Source organism: Amorphotheca resinae (genome assembly GCF_003019875.1).
Source record: "Amorphotheca resinae ATCC 22711 unplaced genomic scaffold M430scaffold_6, whole genome shotgun sequence".
NCBI classification, from domain to species: Eukaryota; Fungi; Ascomycota; class Leotiomycetes; order Helotiales; family Amorphothecaceae; genus Amorphotheca; species Amorphotheca resinae.
The window spans coordinates 428,676-442,837 of record NW_020194476.1 but is presented as its reverse complement, the minus strand read 5'-3'; the positions used below and the strand labels follow the sequence as shown (position 1 = coordinate 442,837).

At 52.1% G+C, this 14,162-nt stretch overlaps 7 protein-coding genes across 7 annotated transcripts; 2 read left to right on the top strand and 5 right to left on the bottom strand.

Moving 5' to 3' along the window:
- Positions 1-86: 86 nt before the first annotated feature.
- On the bottom strand, positions 87-831 carry M430DRAFT_120893 (hypothetical protein). The gene is made up of 2 exons (XM_024861790.1): positions 344-831; positions 87-242 (listed from the first exon to the last, which is right to left on the bottom strand). Exons 1-2 carry the CDS (start codon positions 737-739, stop codon positions 180-182), a joined length of 459 nt encoding a protein of 152 aa, XP_024720773.1. The 5' UTR covers positions 740-831; the 3' UTR covers positions 87-179.
- Positions 832-1,643: 812 nt separating this feature from the next.
- Positions 1,644-3,296, bottom strand: M430DRAFT_101670 (hypothetical protein; the record flags this gene model as incomplete). The annotated part of the gene is made up of 1 exon (XM_024860733.1): positions 1,644-3,296. One exon carries the CDS (start codon positions 3,294-3,296, stop codon positions 1,644-1,646), a length of 1,653 nt encoding a protein of 550 aa, XP_024720772.1.
- Positions 3,297-4,174: 878 nt separating this feature from the next.
- M430DRAFT_50443 (hypothetical protein) lies at positions 4,175-5,260 on the bottom strand (the record flags this gene model as incomplete). The annotated part of the gene is made up of 4 exons (XM_024868150.1): positions 4,175-4,935; positions 4,984-5,052; positions 5,109-5,130; positions 5,192-5,260. 4 exons carry the CDS (start codon positions 5,258-5,260, stop codon positions 4,175-4,177), a joined length of 921 nt encoding a protein of 306 aa, XP_024720771.1.
- A 1,190-nt stretch (positions 5,261-6,450) lies between these two features.
- On the top strand, positions 6,451-7,239 carry M430DRAFT_27875 (hypothetical protein; the record flags this gene model as incomplete). Its single annotated transcript, XM_024865743.1, has 1 exon — positions 6,451-7,239. One exon carries the CDS (start codon positions 6,451-6,453, stop codon positions 7,237-7,239), a length of 789 nt encoding a protein of 262 aa, XP_024720770.1.
- A 557-nt stretch (positions 7,240-7,796) lies between these two features.
- Positions 7,797-9,285, bottom strand: M430DRAFT_34968 (hypothetical protein). The gene is made up of 2 exons (XM_024866649.1): positions 8,208-9,285; positions 7,797-8,139 (listed from the first exon to the last, which is right to left on the bottom strand). The coding sequence occupies exons 1-2, from the start codon at positions 9,273-9,275 to the stop codon at positions 8,020-8,022; spliced, it is 1,188 nt and encodes a 395-aa protein (XP_024720769.1). The 5' UTR covers positions 9,276-9,285; the 3' UTR covers positions 7,797-8,019.
- Positions 9,286-10,330: 1,045 nt separating this feature from the next.
- On the top strand, positions 10,331-12,244 carry M430DRAFT_34965 (hypothetical protein). The gene has a single exon (XM_024866648.1). The coding sequence runs from the start codon at positions 10,413-10,415 to the stop codon at positions 11,811-11,813; it is 1,401 nt and encodes a 466-aa protein (XP_024720768.1). The 5' UTR covers positions 10,331-10,412; the 3' UTR covers positions 11,814-12,244.
- On the bottom strand, positions 12,169-13,556 carry M430DRAFT_101477 (hypothetical protein; the record flags this gene model as incomplete). Its single annotated transcript, XM_024860711.1, has 3 exons — positions 12,169-12,336; positions 12,634-13,138; positions 13,198-13,556. 3 exons carry the CDS (start codon positions 13,554-13,556, stop codon positions 12,169-12,171), a joined length of 1,032 nt encoding a protein of 343 aa, XP_024720767.1.
- Between the last annotated feature and the right edge of the window lie 606 nt (positions 13,557-14,162).

Genomic DNA, 14,162 nt, shown 5'->3' with positions numbered 1-14,162 from the left:
GTAACTTGGGTACGCTCAAGGATAGTGATAAAAGTTTTGGCACCCCATCCCAATGGTTTGGCTCCATCTTGATAGTTAGCGTTCTTCCTGGATTATATTCCGTTCGGAAGAGCAACTGAGCCATAGAGAGAGTAGCAATACGAGATCTTTCCCGCGCAGATATATTTCCTGTGCCCCTTTCATCCAAAAGCCGGAGTCATCGAATAACTGACAATAAGCTGATCATTCGAATCCTTGAAGCACTACCCATCAAAAAAATCATGAACATTAGCACACATATCCCCCCTCACCCCCATAAGAAAGAAAGAAGGCAGAGCTCATTCCTCAAACTAAGGTAACTCACCCTATGCAAATTCCCCACCACCTCATCGAGCGCCGGCGCAAAGCTCGAGTTCACATACAAGAACACGCTATCCCTACCACCCAGCCTCAGAGTCCGACGCAGATAACTCACGACCTGCTCGAAGCGCTGCGCGCTACTAATGCGACACACCTTCTGGCGCAGCGCGGGCGCGCTCCCGATGGCCACGAACCGCACCGTGATCTTGGGGCTGGGAAACTCGCCGGCGGCGCGCAGCGCTGAGGCCGCGTCCCGAGGTAACGAGGTCAGGATCATGGAGGAGGCGAGGGTGAGGGGGAGGTCGTTGGGGAGGTGCTCGGAGTCGGGAATCCCTGCTGCTGCTGTGGGAGCGTCGGGTGGAGGAGGGCTGGAGCGGGATGGGGACGGGGTGGTGGACATTTTGGACTGAGCGTTGTGGTAATGGTGCTGGTGGTTGTTTGTGTTGGTGGTTTGTTTGTGAGATGGAGGGAGAGAGGAGTGACCGGTGGTGGTGCGAACGAGGTTGGCAAGGCTGAGAGTTTGGACGGGTGTCGTCCGTCGCCTACCTTAGTCGAGCCGAGTCTCGGGGTTGCATGAAATGAACCTGGTCTTGTACCTCTGTCTAAGTATCACATAAGACGTCTATTTGAAAAGAGATTGTTCTTCCAGCTAAGTAAGGTAAGGTAAGTATATAAACCTGTGCGATTCCGTGTTTTCTTTTTCTTGCCATCCATAGATAGGTACACAGTATTTCTCAGATTTTTATACAGTACTTAAGGTAGGTCAGGTCAAATCAGTCTTCCCCTTTCAATTCTCTATACCACCAAAAGCTACTCTCTATTCTTTCCATGAGTAATCCAAGTCCTCGTCAAGCTACCGCCGCTGCAATAGTTGACAGAAGGAAATCATTCACGGAGCCCTCGCCTGCTGCTCTGTGCGGTTTTATCTGCGGCTTGTCTGAGAGTTTTGTGAATGGGCGTGAACAATCAGCAACCTCTGAGGAAGGCCGAGTAGTAGTGACTGTATATAAAGTTTCTCGCATCCCCAGATGTGATCTTTGGGGGAGGGGGGTGGGGACATGGACTTTTATTTACTGAGATCACCTTGACTTCACTAGAAGTCACATGCTAGACTTGCTCGAACGATCCAACTCCAGGACGGCTGAGTGAACACGGTCCTCATCCCTGATGAGGTCCCGCAGGTGCGACTCGTGTTCCCGGTAGGAGAATGCAATATCCTGTGCGTAGTCGATCCTGGGGCGTATCTTGATAGATACACAGAATCAATCCACTGTGATCGACCCCTATCCATCAAAGCTTCAATCTCAGGCACCGTGTCCATCGAGAGCCTTCTCCTCCTCCTCCGCAGCCTCCCTTTTGCATCTTTCGCACATACACCAACCGCCCAAACTGCCCTTTGCCCACTCTCTCCTTTCCTGGACTTTGAGATCGATATCACAATAATGGCTCAGGATCTCCTCCCCCTTCTTAATCCCCCCCACAACCCCACCAACCCTCTTCTCCCTACACCAGAACTTCATCTGCCCGCCCCACTCCCACTGCACATTCGGATCACAATCATGGTTCGCCAAGCACCAGAGCGGATGGACGGCCGCGACCTCCACGCGCCCATCTCTCTTATTGACCCGCGCCGATGCCGTGCCCCGGAACTTGCTATACAGCGTGTTGAAGATCCAGAGATCGTAGCGGTCGACAGAGGCGAAGATGTCGATGTCCATCTTCTCAAGGACGTGCAGGGGACCCGAGATATTGGATGCGAACGAGAACGGCAGCGTCCAGACGGGCGGCGGGCAAGCGTCCAGCGACAGCAGTGGCACCGCGTTCGCCGCGCTGGGCAGGAAATCGCCCCAGATGTATTTCACCTCGGTGAGATCCAGAGGGTGACGCTCCTGCGCGTCGGACATGGCCAACGCGCGGGCGAGCAGCAGCAGATAGAGAGCGTTGGGTGCTTCTTTTGGGTCCGGATCCTTGGCGATCGTGTCGATGTCTTTGTCGCATATAGAAGGGTGGTAGCACTCGGCTCTGGCGAGGCAATCCTCATCGCAGAACATGGTGTCGTCGCAGTCTGGGCAGCCGACGACCGTGCTTCCAGGTTCTAGAGGGGGCAGTTCAGTGCTGCAAGCATCACATAGAGATTCTTTGAGGCGGTTGTTGACCGTCAGGACCGAGTTTTCCTGGAGAATGGTCTCTCCAGGCTGGATATCGTCCTTTGCGAATAGCCCAAGTTGTTTACACGTGGTCGGAGAATCTTGTCCTTCTGTATCACCGGGGACATCGATGAGGAAGGGCAACTCGGTGACTTTCACCTCGCATTTTGGCGCCACGGCCGCCAACTCAGAATTTAGGAAGTCGAGCGTCTCCTGTGAGAACCGATCGGGCTCATGGTCATTCCATGGATAGATTTCCCGCCGTACCAGCCCTTGGTCAGGCAGATCATTGATATCCACATCGTCCACCTTCAATCTCCTCCGCGCAAGTGTCTGGATATGTTCCTTCTTGAACAAGAGATCCTCATCGCCGGGCGCAACAGCCAGACCCCTCGTACAGAACTCATGTGCGCTTTTCAGACAGCCGCACAGCAGCAGGCTGGTCGCAAGCTTTCGATAGCATTGGATGGAAGCCTCGTGCGCTATGTCTGAGGGATCGCAGTCGCTCGAGCCCTGATCTCGTAGAATCGCCGGGACCCCATCGGCACAACGCGACTGCAGAGCTTCCAGTGCCTGCTCATGATACTCAAAGCCCTCGTTTAGCACCTCGTCCGTCAGGAGAAGAGCGCGGTATGCATCTCCAGCTGCGAGATCCGGATACCCTAGATCGGTGTGCACGGCGGCACGTTCCAGATATGCTATTAGATCATAGGGAAGTTGTAATAAAGCATCCGTTAAATCATGTCGTTTTTGCAAGAGTTGCGGGGTTGTCGTCCTCGTGGGCGCTGCCAATAATTCTGAATCTAACATTTTTGGCCGGTTTTTCCAGGGGGGTCGAGTATGCGAATACTCCGGAAAAATAATTCTCAGGGCTCTTGCTCACCCACAAACGGAGGAAAAGGAACAAAAAAACAAAATTTTGCGGTGAGAAAGTCGCGGAGCTTTTGGTCCGTGGAAATCAAAAGCAAGGAAGATGTCTGAACAGCTTCTCCTTTATGCACAGAGGCCTCGCGCGACCGAGTTTAAAGGTTTTTATTGAAGTCGGAGAATGGCTTGGCCTTGAGGGATGCTGAAAGATCGGAATAACATCGGAATATTATGAATTAGTACGGCATTTAAGCTTCTTCTACGGCCTTTCGTGATCAAGCCAGGGCTCCCTTAAAGGTTAAGTCCTCTGAAAGGGGGGGAATGCACGTTCTACCTCTGTAACAACGCTTCAATTGCTACTTATATCCCTATGTACTGCATTGGCTTGAATAAATGAACCAGGGAGTGAATATGGTATCTATGTAGATATACCCGGAAGCCACCCCGAGGGATGGGGAAGTGAGCACAGAACATACAGAGATTATCAGAAGACCCACGATTAACTTGAATGGAGAGATTCAGACCATGCAGCTCTTTTCATCTCCAAATTCTCCAAATTCTAGCATATGAGCAGGGCTGCAAGCTCCTCTTATTGATAGACGGAACTCATATTTTCCCAATATAATATCTATTTCCTTCTTCTATTGGACTGCGTAATTCATCTATGCATCTCTTCTTATCGTGTCGTCTGGAACCCTTTGCATAATCGTAATCCCCTATTCAAAATCCATCTCTCATCAGCACAGCAGCGTACAAACCGAGACTCTCCTTGCACAACAGCGAGATACCATCGTCGACGGTTGGGACCTTGCACTTCCTCTTCAGCCCATCAAGTCACTCAATTTATCCACGTAATACGCTGGAACAATTGGGGCCCCTTCAGCCTCCCATTCAGACTTCTTACTAACACCTGTCAGGACGGCCAAAGTCCCGCCAAGCTTCCCTTCTATACCAAATCGGATATCTGTGTTCAATCGATCACCGACCATACAGGCCTTCTTTCGATCAAATTGGAATTTCCCCTCTATCGAATCCATCATTGCCTGGCTTGGCTTTCCCAGAACGATGGGTTGCTGCCCTGTCATATTTACCAAAGGGATCGAGATCGAGCCTGCTCCGGGAAAGAACGCATGGTTTGATGGGAGCGTGCTGTCTGTGTTTGTGGCCAGGAATTTCGCTCCCCGGGTAAGGTAATGATAGGCATGCGAGAGCTTCAGGTAGTTGATGTGGTAGTCCAAGCCAGCCAGGACTATCCCAACATTTTCATCCAAGAGTGAGCCATCGGCAATTCCTGCGTAGTCCTCAGGTGTGATATCCCGTCGATAAGCCGGGTCCGTTCCACCAATGAATTCAATCCCCTCGGATTTGAGCTCAGTCTCGATACCACTTTCGCCGAGTACGAATACTTTGTTCTTTGGTGCTGGAAGCTTCAGGATTCGCGAGATGTAAATGGCCGAGGAGTATGCTGATGCGAATATTTCGTCAACATTGCTCGGTATCCCCATACCCGTCAGCTTCTTCTGATAGTCAGCACGAGACTTGGTCGAGTTATTCGTGACGAAGACAATCTTCTTCCCTGTCTCTAGATGTTAGGAAAAGCAAGGCGGGATATGCATCGCTTGGGTTGAACCTTTTGATCTTAACAGCTCCAGCGTCTCGACCGTTCCAGGGAATAGATGGTCCCCGGACCAGAGGACGCCTAAGTACGTAATCAGCACCAAGATGGCTCTGCATCTCCAGATGTATTGAATGTACCATCGCAGTCAAACAAGAAGATCTGAATAACGAGTCAGCGTTGGCTGGCACTTCTATCTGCGTTCCGGGAGCGACTAACGCACGTCGAATTGATCGAGGAACTGGTTGATGGCAGCCTGGTCTCCTGTGAGACGTTTGGGAAGATGCGCCATGTTTGTATAGGTTGAGTCTCTTCTGATGGATGGATTTGGTTGAAGCCTGAAGGGGAGACGAAAGGCCTTCAGCCGCGCGGAAATCGGCCGTTCCTCTACGATGGGTTCGCGGGGCGGGGCTGCATACACGTGACCGATGCGACCCCTCATTTCCATTCCCACGGAGTATTTGCGGAGTACATATTTTAATTTATTTTTTTATTTTTTTATTTTTTCTTTGCATTTATTTATGTCTTCTTTTCTGTGGCGATTTCACCGCGTGCGTAGACGGTACAGCAATGGCAAACACGTTCTCTACTACAATAGCAGTGAAGGTGAGTCGAGGACCTACAAGTATGGGAATGGCATAATATCATCAGTGGGATATGGAATAGGAGGCAAGGGAAGTAGAGCCGTCCAAAGATGTACGAACGGGGGATTCCCTCAGTTTCCACGGATGAATAGGGCTTAATCAAGGCTTTGAAATCCATTCAGCCTTGCCTTTACGTATTATTAAGGAAAGGGATATGAGAAGACACGGAGTAATAATCAAGTTATGATCCATCATTTATTGGATGACCCGCTCTTCCCGATTAATCAACACGGTAAGAATTCCGGAGCACTGTATTGAGGTGTTTTTATATCGATATGCATTCGAACAGAATGCCTCATCTGCAAGGTGATCCGAAGTCGAATAAGGTGTCCAACGGCGTTGATCTTGCATCTGATATCACAACTCCTTTCTCACTGCCTCAGGCGCCCGCCCTAGATTCTTCCACGGCTATCCTCCACGGAGTACGCCCGTATCTCTTACATATTCCGTATTATTACCTACGTACCCCACCAAAGCACTCACTCACCTCGACCCGCCCATCAGACAATAATTACTTTACTTTACTTTACCTCCCACTTCATCTTCCCTGCTTCACTCTATCAGGTAAACGAACAATCTATTTCAAACTGTTCACAAACCATTCCACATAGAACATCTGCTCTATCCTCTCCTCTCTGCTCGTTCACAACATCATCTGTTGCGCTGCTCCCCCCCCCACCTACAACTCCCATACTTGCATGTCCATCACCCATCTGCGAGCAGCCTCACACCAATTCCTAACCTCGTTTCCACACACCATCAGCTAGGTCATAACCAGCCTTCTACCTACCTGTCGATAGCGACCCCCCCCCGGCGCCCGCCCATCTCCTCATTCACCATGGGAAATCGACAGCCAAATCTACTCGCCTTCCCTACCGTCGACGCCCTCGCGACCAGTCTGCGAACATACATAGTGCAATGTCAGAATGCCGGCATTCAGCGACATGAGGTCTTCAAGGTCGCCGTGTCGGGCGGCTCGCTGCCCAAGACCCTGGCCCAGGCGCTCCTGACCCCGCCCAGCTCCCCCGAAGACGCGATCAAGTTCGACAAGTGGGAGATCTTCTTCGCCGACGAGCGCGCCGTGCCCCTCGACCACGCCGACTCCAACTACGGCCTCCTGAAGGCCGAGCTGCTCGACAAGATCCCCGCCGACATGGGCAAGCCCGTCGTGCACACCATCGACGTCGCGCAACTGGATGACGTCCAGGAGCTGGCCGATCAGTACGAGAAGCTCCTCGTGAACAGCTTCGCCGCGAGGGATAGCGTCAAGCTGCCCGTCTTCGATCTGCTGCTGCTGGGCTGCGGGCCCGATGGACATACCTGCAGTCTGTTCCCTGGACATGCGCTGTTGAGAGAGACGGATGCGTGGGTCCTGCCGATTGAGGACTCGCCGAAGCCGCCGCCAAAGCGGATCACGCTCAGCTTACCCGTCGTGACGCATGGTGTCAAGATCGCCTTCGTGGCGACGGGCGGCGGGAAGAAAGAGATCATGAAGAAGATCTTCGAGGAGGGTAATGGCTTACCGTGCGCGTTGGTGAATGAGGCGGCCGGCGAGAGATGCACCTGGTTCACGGACAACGCGGCGGTCGATGGAGTGAGCTTTCCACGGAGGGGTAGTCTGATCTAAACCGGATGGGTTTTTCAAGGAGGCGAGAAAAAGGGGAGGAGGGGTGGAAAAGGACTATTCCGAAATATTGCAACAATCTCTTGGAGTTTTGTAATTGAGAAAGGTGTTTTAAAAGGGATGCGACACTTATTCTAGCGTATGGATATATGGGCTGGGTAGAAGTACCCCAACTTCTAGCATTTTATGAGATTCGGAGTTTTCTCTTTTTTTTTTTCCTCTTTATAGATCCTGGCACGAATATTTCTCCCCCTGCCGAGAGAGATTTATTCTGTCGCATTCAAGCCTGCTCTGGCGTGATGGGTAGCAATTGAGAGAGAAACACACATCCATGTTGTTATCTGGACTCCGCTAACTGGACATTGGCACCTCCAGCCCGAAGGTTTTCCTTTTTTTTCCCTCGAATACTAGATATGTTTGGAATGCATATGATGCAAGAGGTCAGAGTTGATTATTGTACCTATTGTCGTGCAAGGGGGTGTTTAGCAGTGCGTCGAGTACATCCTCACATACCTAGGTATGCGGGTGTTATATACTAAGGTACTTTCTAAACCCGCCAATGCTCGATCACGGTTCTTGTTGTTGTGTCATTAGGGGAGCTCAAGACACTCTATTACTCAACTGCGAGCTTCCTTCCTGTATCCCTTTTTCTTCCCATGTACACAAGAAACCCCTCTTGGGTAAAGCAGTCAAAACCAGGCCCCATCAACCGCGAAAGCCATCCATCCCCTAAGTCATGTTCGTAGAGTAAAAACGCCCGCCCTCCTCAAAACGCCGAACCAATCAATCTATTATTATAGCTCCTCCCTTTCTTCCCAGCCCTTCCCCCTGATCCTCTCTAGACAGACAGCCAAATCGCGGCCCGGGATCGAACTCAAGACTTGCATGCACGAGGCACACGCACTCAGACAGCACCACGTGCATCGCCACCGCGGCTCCGTGTCCTTGCCCTCACAGATCATGCAAGCTACCGGACACAGCGTGTTCTTCGCGCCGCGCATGAACCGATGCGATTGGTAGCACTCGAGATGGACTTTCTCCACGCGTGGCCCCACGAGGATGGTCCCGGGGGGGAAGATCCCGGAGCCGACGCGAGGTGTGAGGGATGAGACGTTGTCTGAGGCGCGCGACAGTGACGAGTGCGAGGTGAGGATGCGAGATCCGAAGGCTCGCCGGGGCTGCGGGGAGCGCTTGACGGCCGGTTCAGAGGTGATTGTGAGTTCACTTGACTCGCGAGAGCCAACAACGGGGAGGAAGCCGGGACGGCTGGTGAGAGTGGAGAATGCGGTACTACTCCTGCGAGAATCGGCTCTGGGAGGGACGACGACGTCGGGAGGTTGTTCGGTAGGGACAGGGTCTAGGGATATCGATGATAGATCTTGAGAGATCGAGGATGGCTGCGTGTCGTCGTCGGCCTTTAGATGCTCCGGCGTGGGGATACGCTTGAAGGGAGGGTAAGGTTGGGTCGTCGCTTCATCATCGTTACGTGGATCCTCCTCCTCCGACGCTTTCGTGGTTTTGGTCCTCCGTTTCGAGACCTTGTTTCCCATCAAGCCGGGTTGTGGAGGTGCAGGCCGTTGAGGCACTGGCTTTCGTCCTGGTATGCTTCGAGGCAGTTGGGAAGGAACGGGAGGGAGTGAGCGTTCCCGGGACGGTTGCTGTGGGGGAGTCGTCGACGACCCGTTACTCTTCTCCAATTTGAGCTCTGTGATAGATATGTTCCGGCCACTCTTCATATGCCGACGTTTCCAGATTTGCGGTTGTTGTGGTGGGGAGGATTGAAACCCCAATGTGTGAGTCGCTAGAACATGTTCTGGTGTTTGCTTGTCCCCCACTGGTAACACAGACGTTGCTCCAATCTCCGAATCAACGCTGCTCAGTGAATCCTTTGTTTCCCTACTGGTATCCGAGAAACTTCGAGAAGATCGCGGGGACGCCGAGTAGACAGAGGAGGCCGTAGCTGGCTCTGAAGGCTTTGAAGGAATAGTTTGGACTCTAACGGGGCGACGGGTTATTGATATCGTCGGCTTCGTCGACATCGCATCCCGTGGATTAGCGGGCAGCATAAGATTCAGAGGCCCGGATATCAACACCGGCTCCTTGTTCCCCTCCATAGAGAGGATTGACGGTTCAGGCCCGGGTGGGACTGGCAAAGCTTTCGAGATTTGTGATTGACCTCGATTAGGCGTGTTCGCAAATATTGCCTTCATCTCGATCTCGATGTCCCTCTGGCGGGCGAAGGTCGAATACTGGGTGAAAGGTCATGGTGCACAAGAAATGGACGCGGGGTGAGAACAGATGTTTAGGAGAAAGGCACACAAGGATGGTAAGGCTGGACGGTCTGAACTGCGGGCAACCCCTGGAAAGCTGAAACCATTCGAGTTCAGTCACGACAACAACCTGGGCGTCCAGTGTCACAGATGTAAAAATGTAACGGACTAGCAAAGAAACGATTCGAAAGGGGCAAAAAGCAGAAAATACTTGCTTTGAGGGGACGCACATGATACTATTAGATGAGCTCTGGCTACCAAGAGCGTCGTGCTACGGTTGGAGAAGGGGGATGTCGTGCCGCTATCTTACCTCACTCAAAGGATATGGCGTCTGGGAGATCTGAACAGGACCTATTGTGAATTCGAATTTTGAATTTTTCACTTTGTCGTTCCGAGTTCAAGAATTGGAAGGTTGCAAGTTCCCGCATGGCTGCAGAAGTTGGATCACAGCGGATCCGCACCGGGATCACGTTGTTTCGTGGAGAAGGCCGGTTCTGCGAAGGCTGGATTCCGATTTGCGTACTGGGCAGAGCTGGTTCATGCGACGAATTGATCGATAGCCGTCAACTTCAAGCAAGCGATATGATGATATCAACGATGATAAGAGATAAAATAAGAGATAATAATAGCAATACTATGATACAGTAGCAATATATAGAGTTTATGTACCATTATTGTCGTTGAAACACCTCGGCTAAACCCCTGAACCCCTGAACCTCTAACCCCTGAATCCCTGACCGTTGACGTGCCGCGTAAATCGTAAATCGTAAATCGTAAACCGTAAATCCTCCGTACCTTAGCGCGTGCACCGCAGTTTGCTCCCCAAGCAAACAAACATCCTACCGCTCTGTATCAGAGCAACAACACCTTAAGAGAATACCGCCAGGTATCCAACGCTGCGAAAACATGTCGAATGTGCCTCCACGGACACGTTCCCTGCGCAAGCCAGCAGAGACCAGCACTCGGCTTGGACCAATTTCTACGGACAAGAACAGTACGCGACTACCAGAACCCCGATCGAAAACAGATAGAAACAGCCCCTCCTCTCCCAGCCGACTCCCCATCAAACCTTCCACGCGAAACGTCTCATCGGCGACGACAAGGCCACCAAGCTCAACTGGTAGCATTGCCAGCCTTTCCAGCAATGCCTCCTCACTGCGTCCGCCTGCAGCTCGAGCCAACATAGGCAAACGTACCACGGGCGGGTTACAGAGGACAGCCTCAACCCGACCACCAAGCACAAGCCAGAGCACCGATCCCGTCAAGCAAGACCGATCCCGACCCCCAATCACCACCTCTCGCCACCTCCGGTACCCCTCCGCTGGCTCTGGGTCTGCGGGCCCGCAAGCACCAAGCCATGCGCGTGCGAAATCTTCCTCTGCAGCCGTAACTGCATCCACGACCCTCCGACCACCAACTCGCGGGTCCGCTGAAGAGACCGCCCCGCGGCCTGCACCTGCCGGATCGCAGCCCAAGAGGCCTGCTTTCTCTACCCTGCAGCAGCATTTCTCACCTGCTAAGAACCTCGCCCCGAAGCCTCACCCGGCTGCTTTCCTGGCGCCTCCATCGCCAAGCAAATTACCGTCCAATATCGCCATCTCGGCTGAGACTGCGAAGCTGCAGAATGAATTGCTGCAGTTACATCTACTGCATAGGGACGCGGCGCGGGTGGAGAAGGAGTGGAGAGCCAGCGCGAAGCGGAAGCTAGGAACGCGGTTCCAGTCGGTGGTTGACCGGAACGAAGCACTGATCGACCTCGAAGTTGAGGAGATGGGCAAGATCAACGCGGCTGCGCTCCAGAAATGGCGGGATTCAGGGGCGCCGGGGTGGGGTTTAGAGGAGAAGATACAAGTGATCGACGAGGTTGTTGGTGGGGTCTGGAATCTGGGGGAGGCGGGGGGAAAGCACGCCCGCCTTGTGAGGAAATTTGAGAGGTGGCTTGGCAAGTGTCAGGATGTCCTAGAGGCGAGGGTACAGGGTGATGGCATCGAAGACGAAGATCCCGTCTTTCTAGAGCCGCTGGATGCCGGCTGGAAGGACGATTGCCTGGTCCTCGGGAGGAAGTTAGAGACATGGCGGGACCAGCTGAGAGACCTCGGGACCCCAGATAGCGGATCAAGCCTGGCCGCCGTGGTCGACGGCTGTCGGCGTTTACTTCGAGGGATGTTGATGGAACTGAGTGTGATGGCGCAGGTCGAGAGGGATGCCATGAACATGGAACTGGAATGGATTAAGAGTATGAATAATGATGTCTCAGACGATGATCAAGATACACCCACCGCTGGTGCTATTTGGAGGTCTCAGTAGACAGACAGACTACTTGTCAGACTTGGCTCTGCTACTGCGGGATAATACAGGGAAATAAAAACCCTATGAATCTACGAATCTGATGAAAATATCCCCCCCTCTTTTGCCCCTGAGGAGAACTATTGCATATTCGTGCAGAGATGTATCATAATGCCCTCGCATGTCGAATACGGTATATAGTATAAAACAATATGATCGCAGACGATCTCCTGTGTCCCATTCATTTTACATGTTCCCGTATGTGTCTACGCCTACGCTGTATATACACCTTACCAGAGAGGCAGATCCACCTCTTTTCCCCCGCAAAAAAAAAAAACGCCTATCCAGAACTCCCATTGTCCAGATACGTATCACCCTAATCGTCCCATTCTTCATCGAGCTGGTCAATCAGCCGGTTTTCATCGTCCGCTCGGTGTCGTCCTCTCCCGGCATTGGCCGAGGCCGAGAGGGCACTGTAACCTCTCCTCCTGGGGACGAACCGAGCACATGATGATGTAATGATGATGAAAATATCCTGCAACGTCTGTTGTCAGCATGTCTGAAGGAAGAAGAACATAAGCCAAAATTCGGATTACAGAATGGGAATGCAACTATCCAGGTTCATACTCCCCCTGCGCTACCTGAATGCACACAGCTATTCAGATCAATGTGAAACGAGTCCGAAAAATGGTTGAAGTCCCTCTCTGGAGCAACCCAGGGTATTTGCGAGTTCCCAAAGGAATTCGAAAGGCATTTCCACCATAGGCAGACTCGTCTCAAACTGAGGCGAGAAGAGGAAAATATGTGCTTCGAACTTTCAACGCATCTTCGGCCGACCTACCTTGATAAAACTCCCAATCCCCGCCCACATGCTATAATTCGGCAACTGCCTCCAACCTCTAGCATGCGCTACATTGCGTTGATAAACTACACCTCCTAGGAAGTATACGAGTATTGCAATAAGCCCGATGATAGCAAAGACTGCCGCCGGGCCAACTCCTTTTTGAGTAGGCACCGAACCACCACAGGCTGCTGGCGAGAGGATTTCGAAAAAGTAGGCGCACTCATCCGGATCAACGCTCGCGAATGTGGCGGTTGCTGTAGTGGCTAGAGGGTCTTTGTCGCAATGGAAAGATATTGTCGCTGACTTGCGGCGAGCGCCAGTTAGAACTGCTTGTGTATGGTATTCTCCCTTGTCATTATCAGAGCCCTCATCATAGTCGTCCCAGCTTGCTTCTGCCCCTCGCTTTAATCGCGCCTTTCCCTTTCCTTCACCGCAGGGAGAGCCATTTATATATTGGAGCACTAGTCTTCTTCCCCGGAGTGTCAAGTTGGATGACTGCTGTCTATTTCAACAAAGTCAGCGCTGGGTTTTCAAGCAAATACTTGCGAGAGCGGGACTTACCCTAGGGAGTATTGCTTCGATCCCACCTCATAGAAGGCGCTAACATTCTTCCACAGGTCCTTATCAACTCCCTGGACATTATCTAGGGTTTCTACAACGGGCGCGCAGACATTCAAGGTAAAATTGGACTTGTAGTCGTATCCCTTCGCATGCCAGCTATCCGTCTTCTGATTCTTGCCCGGAGTCGTCCCTGGTGGAACCGGCTGTATCGAGAGTGATCGCAGATCAAAGAACGAGCCACTGGGCGAGGAAATAGTACATGGGTCCACGGGTTTCGGTTTCGGTTTGTCGTCCGAGGCAGCACTCACTCCGCAGAGCAGCGCGAACGCAAGGATATTTGGAAGTGATGAGAGAAGCATGATGGAAACGAATTGTTTGCTAGTTCGAACGTGAGAGATAGAGCGCCTCGGGCGCAACAGTAGGGAGGAGTTGACACTCTCTGATGGAAACGAATGTGGAATTGGTGGGGACTGGAGCTGGAGGCTGGAGGCTGGAATCTGGAGTTGTCGTTGGAGCTCGGGCGACTCTTGCGACGACGATTGGCCTTGTCGACGCCCCCGCAGCGGGATTGGGGGGCTAACCGGATGGGGATGATCACGTGTTGTCCGAAATGGGTACCGCAATAAGGTATAGGTACCTTAGGCACAAAGTGAGGTAAGGGACCTAGAGATGTATATCTGGAGATATATATCTTCTCTGGACCTAATAATGATAGATCAAGATACTGTGCGGATTTCTCCCTTGAATCCTTGATACTGGTCCATCAGTGCTTCTCCATCTCCGCCAGTCTGACGTGAGCTAGCTCCATACGTAACATACGTAACAAAGTAGCTGGGGTATCTGACACGCTGAAATCTAAACACCACGGGAACTCGAGAGCCGAGTGGGACGACTTTACTCTTCTTTACTCGCCATTCTCCTCCCATAAATCAATCTCCTTTCTGCTTTCCACTGGTTCTTCCAGT